This window comes from Rousettus aegyptiacus, unplaced genomic scaffold, assembly GCF_014176215.1.
Source record: "Rousettus aegyptiacus isolate mRouAeg1 unplaced genomic scaffold, mRouAeg1.p scaffold_m13_p_6, whole genome shotgun sequence".
Classification (NCBI taxonomy): Eukaryota; Metazoa; Chordata; class Mammalia; order Chiroptera; family Pteropodidae; genus Rousettus; species Rousettus aegyptiacus.
Window position 1 is genome coordinate 72,656,828 of NW_023416309.1, and position 14,410 is coordinate 72,671,237.

A 14,410-nucleotide genomic window follows, 5' to 3' on the forward strand; every position below is an offset into this window, starting at 1 on the left:
CTGTGTTAATATTTCTTCTAGGGGTGAATCAGGTGCTGGGAAGACAGAAAATACTAAGAAAGTCATTCAGTACCTTGCTCATGTTGCTTCTTCACATAAAGGACGAAAGGACCATAATATTCCTGTAAGTTTTTGTTCTTTTGTTGTTTTAAATCTTAGATTTGTTTTTTCTATAATTTCAGAAACAGTAAGGAAGCAAATCTACTCAGTGTGCTGCTGTAATTGACAGCTCTCTCATCTCCAACCACTCCCCACCCAGCAAGTTTTTTTCCACTTAAAAGGGAGCAAGTTGATCAGGAAATTGCTGTCTGCTGCTTATTCCAATAGGACAAACTGGAATTATGGTTTTGTCTTGAAGTCTAATTTTTTGCAAAAATTTCATGAGAGTTGTTGAAATTGATGAGCAGTGCCTGTGGAGACTTCTTATTTTCCATGGAAAGAAGAGCCTCAAATATTTTTAGCAGTTCTTTCTGAACTTTGCAGAGCAACCTGTTGCTACTACCCACAGCAGCTTGAGGGGAGGGTAGAAATTTGGGAAGAATTGGTGATAGAAAAGGGGTAAGAATGTAAATTTCAGTTATCCTTGATTTGGAAACATACAGAAGTGGTAGTTAATGCAGCCTAAGAGAATGCTAACCAAACTGGCTTTCACAGTTCTAAACTACACATAGACTGAGTGCTTTGGATGTGGCTTACTACTAGAAAAAGACCCAAACTTGCTAACATTTGCATTTATCTGTTTGTAACAAACAGCAGGAATCACCTAAACCAGTGAAACACCAGGCAAGTGCTCTTCTTTATGCTTCTTAGTTTTGAGTGTTTGCACTAATTTCTGTCTTTAGATTGAGTCTCTATTAGAAACAAATACCATTAGTTCTGAGTGAAATCTGTTATGAAAAAATTTTTAATTTTGAAAATTTGTTGCTTAGAGGCTTATTCTTTTCATGAGAAGCAGCAGCATGCCGTTTTTGCTTTAAATTTGTTTTCTAGATGAATTTTAATAATTATTTACCCTTTTATCATGACATTGAATCACATGTTTATGAAGCCTATAAACTCAAAGGTTCATATGTCAGATGCTAGGTGGAATTTTTTTTAATACTTCTTAAACACATGGAAGCCTAGCTTTATGCCATACATTAAATTTTGAATTTGGGCCTACAACTTTAAAGGTGCTACCTTTTGGGTTAACAAATGTCTAATCTATTAAAATCATGTGGCCTATATAGGTTTTAACCTAAAGGCCTTATTGTATTTAATATAAAATTAGAATTTTTTTGGCCACGGCAAGTAGCGGAAGACTTATTCTTCCTGATTATCAGATGCTCACCTTTTAGCTCCACAGAAAATAGCAGTGAGCATTTGCTGCTACCTGGGAAGAGAGGGAGGGCAGAGCTGAGCCAGATACCTCAGATAACATGGGGCATCTGTACTTGGACTTAATCCTTTCCCTAGCGTTGGAACGGTTTTGGTTTTTCTGTCTTCCACAAACACAATAATACAAAGCTAAAAAAAAGCAAGAAAGGATGTTGAGTTATGGAATTGATCTAGTAATATAAAGAAACTATCTTAAATGTCTATTCTAGAATAGAATAGAAATAAATAGGCCAGATACTAAGATTTTCAGATACTTTTCTTATAATTCTAAGAAATTCTCAGACCCAAAGCTGTACTATACCTGCGAAGGCCTGTGGTGTTCTCTCGTTCCGTTAGCTGCGGACCAGACCATTCATACAAATTGGGAGGATTAATGAAATAGTCATTATCCTATAGGTTATTTAAAAGGCTTTGCTGCCAGTTAGAGAAGGAATCTCTAGACTGGAAACTAGCTTTTCTTTGTGCTTTGCCAGTACATGTTACATGACCTTTTACTATGTACTTAGGTCACTAGTTAAATAAATAAAGTATAAATTTAGGTTTCCCAGTCCTCTGTGGAATACCTAAATCATTATCATTAACATTTTGTTTCGATGTCATTTTAAACTACCAAGTGGATCTCTGTTGTATGTGAGTAGCATGTATACCCATAGATTTTATTTTGGATCAAATCAATTCCTGGGTAGCGAGTTCTCTCAAAGAAGGCAACAGCTTCTCTGGGCCGCGCTTCACTGTCACTGTTGATTTGCATGTCTTCCTGCATGTATCTCCTATGCACAGAATTGTCAGTGCTGCTTTTCCCAAGTTTATTTTAATAATAATCTAGTCAAAGAGTAGCTGTGCTTACGTTTTTAGAAACATGAAAAGAGTACTGGTTCTTAATTAATTTTCCTTCTCTAGCACACTTAAGAAATATGAGATGCTCATAAGTGGTGGGGAATGATTATACCCTGGAGAGGGTCTTATCAGGAAATTACTTCTCTGTCCACTGTCCCTTCTCCCTCCTGGGGTTCCCCTATTCGTGACTTCCTTACTTAATTTTGAGGATGACTGCTTAAAGTAATAATTATAATGTTGTAAGTCTATCCTTTGCAAGGTCGCTATTTCTTTTGGCTTGATAGCACCGGTTTGTAAATTTTTAGCATTTTATCACTAGACAGTAGTATGAATTGTGAAAACAAAAAGGAAGGCATTTCTAGGCTCCCGATTTTGAGTCTTTTAATTATTTGTCTACTGGCTCATTCTTCTCGAAAAAATCAACTTTATTGAGGCTTAATTCATGTACCATAAAATTTACTCATTTAAAGTATACGGTTCAGTTTTTTTAAAGTATATGTAATTATCACTACAATTAATTTTAGGACATTTTCGTCACTCCAAAAAGAAACCCTGTACCTCATTAGGAGTTACCTTCCATTTTCTCCCAGCCTCTGAAAATCACTAATTTACTTCGTCTCAATGAAATTTCCTTTTCTGGATATTTTGCATGAATAGAATCATAGAATATGTGGTTCTCTGTGTCTGTTCTTTCACTTAGCATAATGTTTTCAAAGTTCATTCCATGTTGTAGCATGTGTAAATATTCTATCCTTTTTTGTGGCCAAATAATATTCCATTATATTAAATTCGTCACATTTTGTTTATCTGTTCATCAGCTGATGAACGTTTGGATTGTTTCCACTTGGGCCGTTATGAATAATGCTGCGATGAACATTTGCATACAAGTTTTTGTGCAGATATACGTTTTCAGTTCTCCCAGGTATACTCCTAGGAGTGGAATTGTTGGGTCTTGGTAACTTTCTGTTTAACCTTTTGAGGAACTGCCAAACAGTTTTTCAAAGCCATTTTACATTCCCACCAGCAATTCATGAGGGTGCCAGTGTCTCTATATTCTCTCCAATATTTGTCACTCTCTTTTTGTTATAGCGATCCTAGCAGTGTGAAGTAACCACTCTTTCTTATATTTGCCTTTGAAACTTAATCTTTATTATGGAAATATGAACAAATATAAGAGAAATAAATTTTCAAAATTAAGGTCACAATATTTAAATAAATGTTTACCTATAAACTTTCGATGTACTTTTTATAATAAAATTAAGTCTTATTTGGCTTTATTCCCTAGCCAACTGAAAGTATGGTTTCCGTGCCCTCTTCCGTCATCACAGGTCGCTGTTACAGACCCTCAAAGTCAGTACTGTGTTCAGGTTTTGGTGTGGCAATTTCAGAGAATACTTGAAAAAAAAACTAATTTCTAAAACTTGGATCATCCCCTAAGAATGATTCCTTCAAGCCAACCCACCTGCCCCAATGACTGTTGAGTCCTCCAAATCTGGATAACAGCTTCAGGATGATTTAGTATCTACTGGTCTAAACTGCCTTGAACTCAGATGAAAAGGTGATACATAGCAAGTAACAAGTACAGAAATTAGAGTCTGCCAGTTGATATTAGAGTCTATTTCTCAATACCTCGACTGGTTGCTGCTACCTACTTTCCTCCCTCCTCTTTTGGTCGGTGGGACATCTACAGCTTTGCCCTGTCAGGCCTGTAAGATGCAGAATGAGTCCTCTTGCTGGCCGAACTGGAGTTTTGAAAGAGGTATATATTTTTTTACCAATTTCAAACTCATCCCATATCTATCATTAGCAAATATGTATCATACACTATATAATAAAGAGTTTTCATTATGATTGTTAAGCCTTTAAAGCATCATATAAGTATAAATGCTTAGAACTTTTAAAATAATTTCAATAGCTGATACTGATTTTTTCCTACATTCCCAAATGACATTTCTCATTATCATATAGAATAGAAATAAGGAACATTGTCCATCCAATTCTAGCAGAAAGGTTAACACCTAGTTAACCCCTAATGGTTTATAAATGGCTTCATAATTTGGTTGAGAGATCTTAGCACTGTTTATCTAAACACGAAATTGCTTAACACAGGAAATGATCAAGTTTAGTAATGATTTCTTAATTTAAGACCATTTTTGTATGTTTTATGATATTATCTTTCTATCAAGCTTTTTGTGATTCATTCATGAATTTTCGAGAACTTTGCTTGGTCTTGTTGATGTCACAAATCCATTAGACAGTAGTAATCCCACAACACTATTGATGTAGTGGCCCCACCCAACAGCAGAGACATGGAAGTACCCAAGTCTACAGCAAATGGTCATTATAAAGACCCTTAACCCAAATCTTATTGTCACCTTTTTGCTCACCACCATTCCTTCCCCAAAGACTAATAGAATGCTTTAGGAACTCTGATTATACATTCATTCAGTAACATTAATGGTATATCATTTTGACCCATTACTCAGTAGATTCTCTCTCTCTCTCTCTCTCTCTCTCTCTCTCTCTCTCTCTCTCTCTCTCTCTCTCTCTCTCTCTCTCTCTCTCTCTCTCTCACACACACACACACACACACACACACACACACACACACACACAATAAAGGAAAAGAATAGACTTGGCCCAGAGAATCCTGTAGCCATGTCTAGGGAATGTTAAAATAGGATATCAGTACTTGTTTTAATTCCGAGTTAGAAAAACATTTTAAAGGTAGGTTATTATTTAAAGTATTTTCATTATGGTTTGGCAGGATAGTACATGTAATTTTAAGGAATCTATAGTCTAATTCATGGACTTAACAAATGTTTAATGTTGTAAAAATGATGGTCCACTTATCAAAAGTCATTGTTTCTGATGCTTTCTACATTCTGGTTATACATTCTGAGTGATGTAGAAAGGATTCTAGAGCCCAAATAATTGTTGCAGAGCCAGTATACTAAAGGCGTTGCAAGATGGTAGCCATAGGCATACTGGTGAACTGACCACTGACCTCAAGGGGAAAGGCACTCTGTTGTATAACAGAATAACTAACATTCTTCATTATGACTCTCAGTCATTAAAATTGGTCCAGAAAACCATGTTTAAGAAATTTTGGTAGCATAGAATATTTAGAAAGATTTATATCGGAAATAATCTGGTGTTTTGAAGTCAGTAATCTAGGATATTTCACAGTACAGGGAGCATATTATCTAATGCCGAGAAGTGAATTGGTACTTTGTAATGGAAAATTCCCATAGCTTGGGGTTCTCAAAAGGACATGTTCCTGACTGGTCTCAGTGGAACACAATTGTAGACTGTAATTAAGACCTGTGAAAGTCTGGACAACCCAGATATAAATCTACAGAGCAGACATATAAGGGGCACGTCTCCTAACTACGTCATGTGCCTCAGGAACACTTCCTCACCCTTCCAGCTGAGCAGAGGAGTCCAAACTGGGGTTGATGCCAAGATTATATATATAGCATATATTTGTTCCTGTTTTAGATTTGATTATGGTATAATGAATCACATAGCAATTGGCCATTAATTAACAAATCTTATGTGTGGCTCCTTATATTCCTTTTTTGCTTAGAGAATCACATTTGCTAGTGGTTTTTATTCCTTTCTTTCTTTAGGTCTAAAATACTGTGGGTATTTTAAAATATAGGGGTAAGATTTATGTTTGGAAAAAGCAGATTTGTTTACATCGTGCAATATAATTCTGAAATTATGGTCCAGGAATACAGCATTACTTTCTAGTGCTTTTCATGGCCAGAAATGACATCATGCTTTCCCATATAGCTTTCTATTGTGTTTCCTGATTAAAGCACATATTAATATACTTAGAGCTTTTTGTAAAATCTGTTTTATAGCCTAATTTGCATATATAATATAAGACACTGGGGAAAGATACCTTATATCAAATACTCGATACTTAGCCTTTTAAATTAGAGCAAGAAGTCAGTAGCATCTCCATCTTTGTCATGAAGATGAGGACATTGCTTTATCTACATCATTAAGATAGTACGTGAAACCTTTGGGAAAATGGCAATCTTTATACCACTAATTATAACATATAAGTATTAATATGTTCTTAAATTGTCATGCTAAATTTTATTTTATGAAAACCAGTTTCTCTGTTTTATTTTCAGAATTCTCGGTGTAATTTATGTGCTTGTCCTTAAATTTATCTTCTCTGATCAATGTGACGTTTTCTTCTTGCAGTCACTTTATGGATGCTAATTTTTTTTCGTCAGCAGAGCCTCTTAGGACCAAGAATAAGAAGCCAACAAAGGTTGCTGGATGGCAAACTAAATGAAAGAACTGAGGAAAAGAGGCAGTTTTTTTGTACTGTTTTTTTTTTTTTTTTTTTTTGCCTAAGAACTGAAGTAAAGACATTGGATTAATATACATCTGCTTTTATTTGTGTGTGTGTGTGTGTGTGTGTAATGTCTTTTAGGGGGAACTTGAACGGCAGCTTTTGCAAGCAAATCCAATTCTGGAATCATTTGGAAATGCGAAGACTGTGAAAAATGATAACTCATCTCGTTTTGTAAGTTGAAAAGTATCAGAAACTTAATTCCTCAGATTTTTAGTTAAATGTCTACATAATTAATTAAATACAGTACTTTCTAGATTTTCAGAAGAGGCTAATTGATGTAGTATAGAACAGTACTATCCAATGGAAATATAACACAAGTCACCTGTAACCTAAAATTTCCTAGTAGCCACATTTTAAAAAGCAATAAAATGGAAAATGCGAAAATAATTATAATCATATTCTACATAAACACATAATTATATTATTTGTATGGATTGATAATTATACAACCTCTCAACTTATTTTTTCATCTTTAATGGGGGATGATATGTAAAATTAGATGGATGTTTAGTACCTAACACAGCACTGGGTATGATAAATGCTCAACAAACAAAGTTGGTATTCAATGTAGTACATTGTTCTTTTCATACCTTGCTGTTTTTATAGGATATGGACCTCAGAATAATTTGTCACTACTCTTCTGTTTAAAAATTCTTCAGTTGTTCAGCTATCTTAATTCATTTCTCCCTTAATTTGGCCATCTTTAACAGTTTGCCAGAGGTTATCCTAAGTGATGGCCAAATCAGTATTAGTATGAGGACGCCACCCTCCCCATTCAAACCTGCTCAGAATCAACAGCTTAAATGGCAAATCATCTCTGAGCCCTTATTCAATACAATGGTCATTCTTTCAGTAAGTCTTTTGCCCTGGATTATAGTCATCAAGATTCAATAACCCTTTCCATGGTCAGTTTGGAGGGGGTCTTCCATTTGAGTTATTTCTGCTTAAATTGTTCAAGTGAATTGTTTTTTTTTTTTTTTCTCCATCTTCTGACATTAGAAATGTTGGTAAAAGTCAAGAAGGCCAGAATAAGAGAGGCTTCAATTCAATGGATAATTTGGGGGACTCTAGTATCATTGCGACATACTTTTTTACTCAGGGAATGTAAAGTCATGGTCTGCGTGCTAATTTTCTGATGACATGGTTTCTGTGATCAGTGGAAATGACTAGATTCAGAATCACAGAGGACATGGTAAACACACAGATAGCCAGGTAACCAACCCTCTTATGAGTTTGCTAGGGCTGCCATAGCAGAGTACCACAGACTGGAGGGGTGCTTAAACCACAGAAATTAATGTTCACGCAATCGGAGGCTAGACGTCTGTGATTAAAGTATTGACAGGGCTGGTTTCTTCTGAGACCTCTTTCCTTGGCTTGTAGGTGACCATCTTCTCCCTGTGTCTTCACACGGTCATCTTTCTATGTGTATCTGTGGCCTCTTCTTCTCTTATAAAGACACCAGTCATTTTGAATTAGGACCCTCCTTGGTGACTTCTTTTTAACTTAATAACCTCTGTAAAGACTTGATCTCCAAATACAGTCATGTTCTGAGGGACTAGGGTTTAGGATTTTAACACATGAATTTTGGGGGCAGGACTCAATTCAGAACATGGCATCCTCAGAGGTAGTGTAAGTACAAGAAGACTTCCAAGTTATATAAGAGATTTATGAGGTTGGAATATTGTTTATTCTTAATAAGTAAAATTTGAAGATTCACTTAATCCACATTTATTTAGTAATTAATTTAGCATTTTATGTACAAAGTGGGATAACAAATAGGCCTATGACAGTAGGAAGCATGGCTGTGACTTTTAGATTTACAAAAGATCTGGGGAAGCTGAGCTTCGTTTATAGAGTTTCTGTCATTCCATGGATCATCAGTATTGAGCCTGAGCCACAGTTGAATCTTAACTTCTTCCTACTGAAAGCCCTATGTTTAGTGGCTCTGTCATGGGGTAGAAGACACACTGAGCTACTAGCTTAGGTATGTGAATCTCTGTGAAGACTTTCAACAGCTTCTCAGTGGAAAATGTTTCATTTTACCACATAAATCAAGTTACCAGTCTGTTCTGATTTTCTCCCCCTAAACCATACTTTAAATTCAAAAGAAACCGTTTTGGAGCCCATTTTTCTTATTTTTACATAGGAAGGATAAATTGCTACTAACCAGTCATTTGTGTCCTTTGATAAAGAATGTAACGATTCTATTACTAAGTGATAAAGGTTCACATACTTGCCAGGATTTTTGTGTTTGAGTCAGACAGAATTACAATTCTGAATTAGCGATCTATCGCTATGTAACAAATTACCCTAAAACCTAGTGACTTAAAACATGCATTATTTCAGAGTTTCTGTGTGGTGGGTGGTTTTGGCTCTCTCCTAAGAGTGTCATGAGATGTCGTTGGCTATTGCTGCAGTCATCCGAAGGCTTAATGAAGCTCACTCAGGTAGCTTTTGGCAAGAGGCCTCAGTTCCTCACGTTGAAGGCATCTTCATAGAGGTGCTTGCTCCTGATATGGTACCTGGCATCCCACAGAGCAGATAATCCAAGAAAGAGCAAGACAGAAGCCACACAGTATTTTTTATGACCCCGCCTTGGAATATACCATCCGTTTAATATATTCTTCTGGTCAAACAGATCAACCCTGATACAGTATGAGAGGGGGACTCCATAATGACTTGAAGACAGAAGGTGGGGGTTACTGAATTCATCTTGGAAATTGGCTATCACAAATTATTAGACAGATTTCCATATTGACATATATAGATTATAAGATGTAATTGCATTGTTCTAGATCAGTGGTTCTCAATAGGGGGCCCCATGGGGAATATTAGGTAGTGTCTGGGGATGTTTTGTTTGTTAGGGCAGTCACATAGTGATGTGTATCTGACATCTGGTGGCTAGAGGCCAGGGATGCTGCTAAACAATCTACAGGACAGGAGCCCACAGCAACGAATTATCCAGCCCAAAATGTCAGTTATGTTGAGGTTGAGAAACCCTGCTCTAGCTTGTTCCTTTAAATTGTAGTCTAAGTTAATTACTTTTTTTTAAAATTTACTTGCAAAGTACTTACTGTACATGAGTCTCCCAATGCTTATTATTCACACATGCTATTCCAAAGATTGATATAAATAACTGTGGTAGGAATTTATACATTCTACTGGTAGGAAGAATGTCTTAGGTTGTTTTCTACTAAGATTGATTCTAGCAAGAATCACGTATCTGTTCTAAATTCTGAACAAACCATGTTTCAGCTAATGTTTCACCTTCCAAAGTGCTTGTACTGTATAATCTTTAAGTATGCTCAGTCTAATATGTTAAAAGCTCATCATTTTAGAAAAAATATTTTTGATTAAGGCAATGTTCTTAGACATAGCTATGCATTCAACCAAGAAACAAATGTATGTTTAAATTGTTGACTTTGGGCTTTGATTTTTAGAAAGTCAACTTTATATTGATCTTTATATGATCTTCTTTCAAAGAAATAGTTTAGTAGCTAGCTATTATCATAAGGCATTAATGACACAATATTACAAAAAGTGGTTGATTTTAGTTGTTACATAAAAAATAGTTTAGTAATTTGTTTCATTGACTAATGTTCAGTTAAAACATCCCTTAGCAGTTGTCTGTAGCAGTTGCCAATACTTTGATCTCAGTGGTTTAGCCAGTAGTCAGTGTAGACTCATTTTTAAATTAAATTTTATATAATTTAGATTTTTTGTTGTTGTTGTTATGCAATTCATTTATTAAGCGCATATTCTTTGCCAGGCACTGTGCTGCTTAGTTGTTCTATTTGGATGTCTAATAAATTTCTTAAATTTAACATATTCCAGACAGAACTTTGTCTTTTCCATCCAGAATTTGTTTCTTAAGTCTTATGTCAACATATGGTACCATCAAAATCATCCAGTTACTTAAGCATAAAATAAAATAAGAACAAAAACCTAGAAAAACAAAATATCTAGGAATAATCCTTGATTCAGCCTTTTTCTCATGGAATAAATCCTATTGGTTACATTTCCAGAATGTATTTCAAATCTGTCCACATTTCTCCTTCTCCCTCTTAAACACTCACTTAGTCTAAAACTCTGATAAATTTCCTCTCTTACTATCACAGTGTCCTATCGATTTCCCTTATAGCACTTGTCACAATCTGTAGTTAATTTCTCTGCTTGTTCATGGCCTCTTCTGTTAGAATGTAAGATCTCCGACAGTAGGGACCTTGTCTGAGTTGTTCTCTGGATCTTTAGTTCCTGGCGCTGTGCCTCTTACATGTAGTAACGTAAGTGTATTTATGGGATGTATTTAGTTAAAAGGTGGGTTGCCTGCTAATTGCTAGACATCTTCTAAACCCTGGGAATATATCAGTGGACAAAACCAAACTTTCTAGCCTCATAGAGCTCACCTTCATTCATTTAGGTTTTAACTTTAATATATTTTCAACAAGAAGATATAATGTACAGTTGAGTTCGGGGAATGTATTGCATGGACTAGACCCTGTGCCAGTACGCATGACCCAGTTTTAGAAGCATGGGCAGAAGATGTGTGGGAGGCGATGGCTTTTGGGACAGGCCAGACCTTGGCTTAGGGATGGTGTTGTACCCCATACTGGGAGAGTAATGTGATATTAAAAAACGGGTTGGGTGTACAATGGAATTTCATGTAGTCAGTATTTACAGGCCACGTGCTTGCAATGAAAATATTTGAAACTGTAAACTCCACAAGCTTTAGAATCCATTTGTTTCCATTTCTTTGATCTGATATAGACAAGTAATTTCCTGAAGAATATCTTTTCTTTCAAAGATGCTAACATATGGTTTGTATTAAAGGGGATTCTTTAGGAGAGCATTACCCTTATGAAAATAATCGTTCACAGTTACTCCAGTTCTGTTTATAGAGGAGTAAAATGCATTCCAGATGGAGGAGATTTTATGTAAAATGAATCTCTTGTAATGAAACTTTAAAAACAGGGACTTCGATTTCAAAACGATTGTATCAGCAGATACATCTTCCCTCAGAAAGTTTTAGTAGGACTCATTTTCTGTATTTGCACAAATCTTTTTTTTTTTTTTGCAACCTTATTTAAGCAAAAATTTTGGCAATTCACAAGTTCTTGTGCTTCTTGCTAGATAATTAGCCTCCAGTTGTTACAACTAGATAAAGGCTCTAGGTATCCTCACTATTGCTTAGCTACCAGATTACAATGAAAACAAGCCAGAATTCTATACCCTCACATATATTTATTAGCAAGCAAACTCTGACAACAGTTTTGTAAGTAAATTGAATGCAGTTCCTGCTGTGTCAGTCTTTAGTATTCTCACCTAACCTTTCCCTAAAGATTTACTGAGACAAATGTGACATTGACAGAGACAGTCTGTACCAGGCAACCAGCATCTTCAGTATCAGTGGTTGTACACAGTCATTTTAGAATCGAGCCCTAGGCAGCCTTCCCAACACTACAGTCAGCCTTTCTAAAGTCTTAACACCTTGTTCACACCAGAGTCAGGGGATGTCTGTCTATTTCCAGTCAGTCTATGTCTCTTAGTGCCACTCACTTTACTCCAGGAATTTCTAATACCCATTATACTATGTAACAAGGCTACCTAGTTAACATGAAAGCTCATTTTACTAATTAACAGAGCTTCTGGTGCAGTTTGGAGATTAAGATAGCTGAAGCATTTAAAATAGCCATCTGGCCTTTGGGTTAATCTTAGCTAATTACTCCTAGAGTGTGTTTTCCCATTTAGGGTAAATAATTGCCTCTCGAGTAGAGATTTTTACTGGAGTAAACACACATACATAGCACACTTTGTTGACGTGTTTTAAAGTAAATTACAGATTTTATAACAACTGTAAATACCAAATGAGGAAGGGGAAAAATATTTTTAGAGCGTGAAACAAACCTGCATTGCCCCTGTAGTAAGTTGCTGACAATCTAGGTGTAATTATTACAGATACTCTATAAGCACCAAGAAAAGGTTTGAAAAAATCAGTGCCAATTAAGAAGGAATAAAATTGTTTAAATAAGCTAATTTTCTTACTTTTTTCGTAACAGTATTAAAATATACACGTTGTGCTCTTGCACCTTCTAAGTGAAATTCTTAATTTCTATTTTACCTAAGAGAGAATATTCAAATTATTTTTGCTGTCCAGAGCTCTTGCAGGAAGTATATAGTCTCAGTTGTTCTTAGATTGGTATTCAACATACCCGTGATGTCAAAATACATACTCTGTAATTCATACATAACGTACTTGTCATATTTTTGTCTTTTTCTTTGTTTTTATTGGTGAAATTCTGGTCGAATGTTCTGAGTACTGTAATCTGACCTGTGTGAAAATCAAATTTGGAGTTGGCATTTTCACTACAAGTTTCTTTGCATAATGTTTATAAGATTAGAGGATCTACTTAAAAGTAAAACTCTTTATTTGTTTTATATTTTAGATTTTTATTTTAATAAAAATCCTAATTCTCAAAGAGTATTATATATGTGAGGAAAAGGCTTTTTAACATATAGATTTTATTCCCTCCCCTTTTGTCCCTCCAAGACTGAAGTAATTTCATATCCCATGGCCTGCTTCTTGCCTCATTTGTCAGGATATCCAACATTAAGGGGAATATATAAATCCTAGACTGTTTGATAGTCAGCAAAGTATTTCTTTTAGGTTCTGAAATTTTATTTTGTCACGTTGTTGTCAAAATGCTCTCTTAATATAGCTAAATGTAAATGTTGCTTAGCATAGAGAGTTGATAATTTTCAACTTTGTGTTTTTGTTAAAGTGTTTTTAAAATAGAATCAATTCTAGAACTCTGGCTTATAATTATACCCAAGCTTTATTGGTGACTTGTTTTCAGAGATACTAGTTTCCTTTGGGTATATATAGAAGAAGTGAGGGTTGGGGTGGGGGAAGGTTTGGAGGGACACCCCGATCCACACTATATCCTCCCCACACTGCAGGATTCTACTGCCCCATCTTTCCTCGTGTCATTACTCTTTGCCTGACCATTTTCATTTGGCCAAAAGATGCTAGCTGTAATGGCTAGAACAACTATGGGCACCAGTTGTAAAAGGACTAGGGAATTGATTTGACTAGGGAACTGATGAGGAAATTAGATGTTGTACATTGGTGACTTTGTTTATTCAAGTAAGTAAACATATGTGTAAATTATGTTGAGACATTTTCTTTTAGGTTACCTTTATTTCTTCTGTTTCTCTTTTGAATCTGACTTCCTTTCCTATTTACCATGAAGTAAGAGAAAAACATAAATTCACTATATATGAAATGTTAAGTTTTGTATTTTAAAGTTACTAAAGTTCAAATGTATCAATAACTTTATCTTATTTCCCAAGTAAAGGATTTATTATGTTTAATGAATTTTGAACCTATAATAAGTTGAAAGCATAAACAGCATGTCGATATATACCTACCTAATAAAGAAATTAAACAGACGTTGAAGTCTGAAAGTTTACATTTCTATGTAATGCATTTTTTTAAGTGAAATATTTTTTCGATAAGAATTAGGTGATACCGTATGATTTTGATTAACTTTTTTGCAGTGTTTAAATGAAAAGTTTGAGGAAGTATTTCCTTGAACAGCTATGTTCATTGGCAATGTATGCTTTGCAGCTTTGAAGTAATAACATTGTCTTTTGACTACTGTCTCTTAAAATAGCAATTTTTTATTAACTCAATGAGGTATTATATAGCTAATATAGCTGTTTAAAACTTATAAAGAATTTTAACCCTCAGTATAACTCAGGACCAGATTTTAGTTTTTGAGTTGTTGGGTTTTTTTGTTTTGTTTTGTTTTTCGAGCA

The 14,410-nt window shown here is 35.1% G+C and overlaps 1 protein-coding gene across 6 annotated transcripts in view; it reads left to right on the forward strand.

The window, feature by feature from the left end:
• Nucleotides 1–14,410, forward strand: part of MYH10 (myosin heavy chain 10) — a 129,793-nt gene that overhangs the window by 43,174 nt on the left and 72,209 nt on the right. For all 6 annotated transcript variants that reach the window (XM_016154689.2, XM_016154698.2, XM_036223075.1 and 3 more), the window contains exons 5-6: nt 22–124; nt 6,671–6,763. In XM_016154689.2, the coding sequence (XP_016010175.2) occupies nt 22–124; nt 6,671–6,763 (196 nt within the window). The remainder of the gene's footprint in view (nt 1–21; nt 125–6,670; nt 6,764–14,410) is intronic.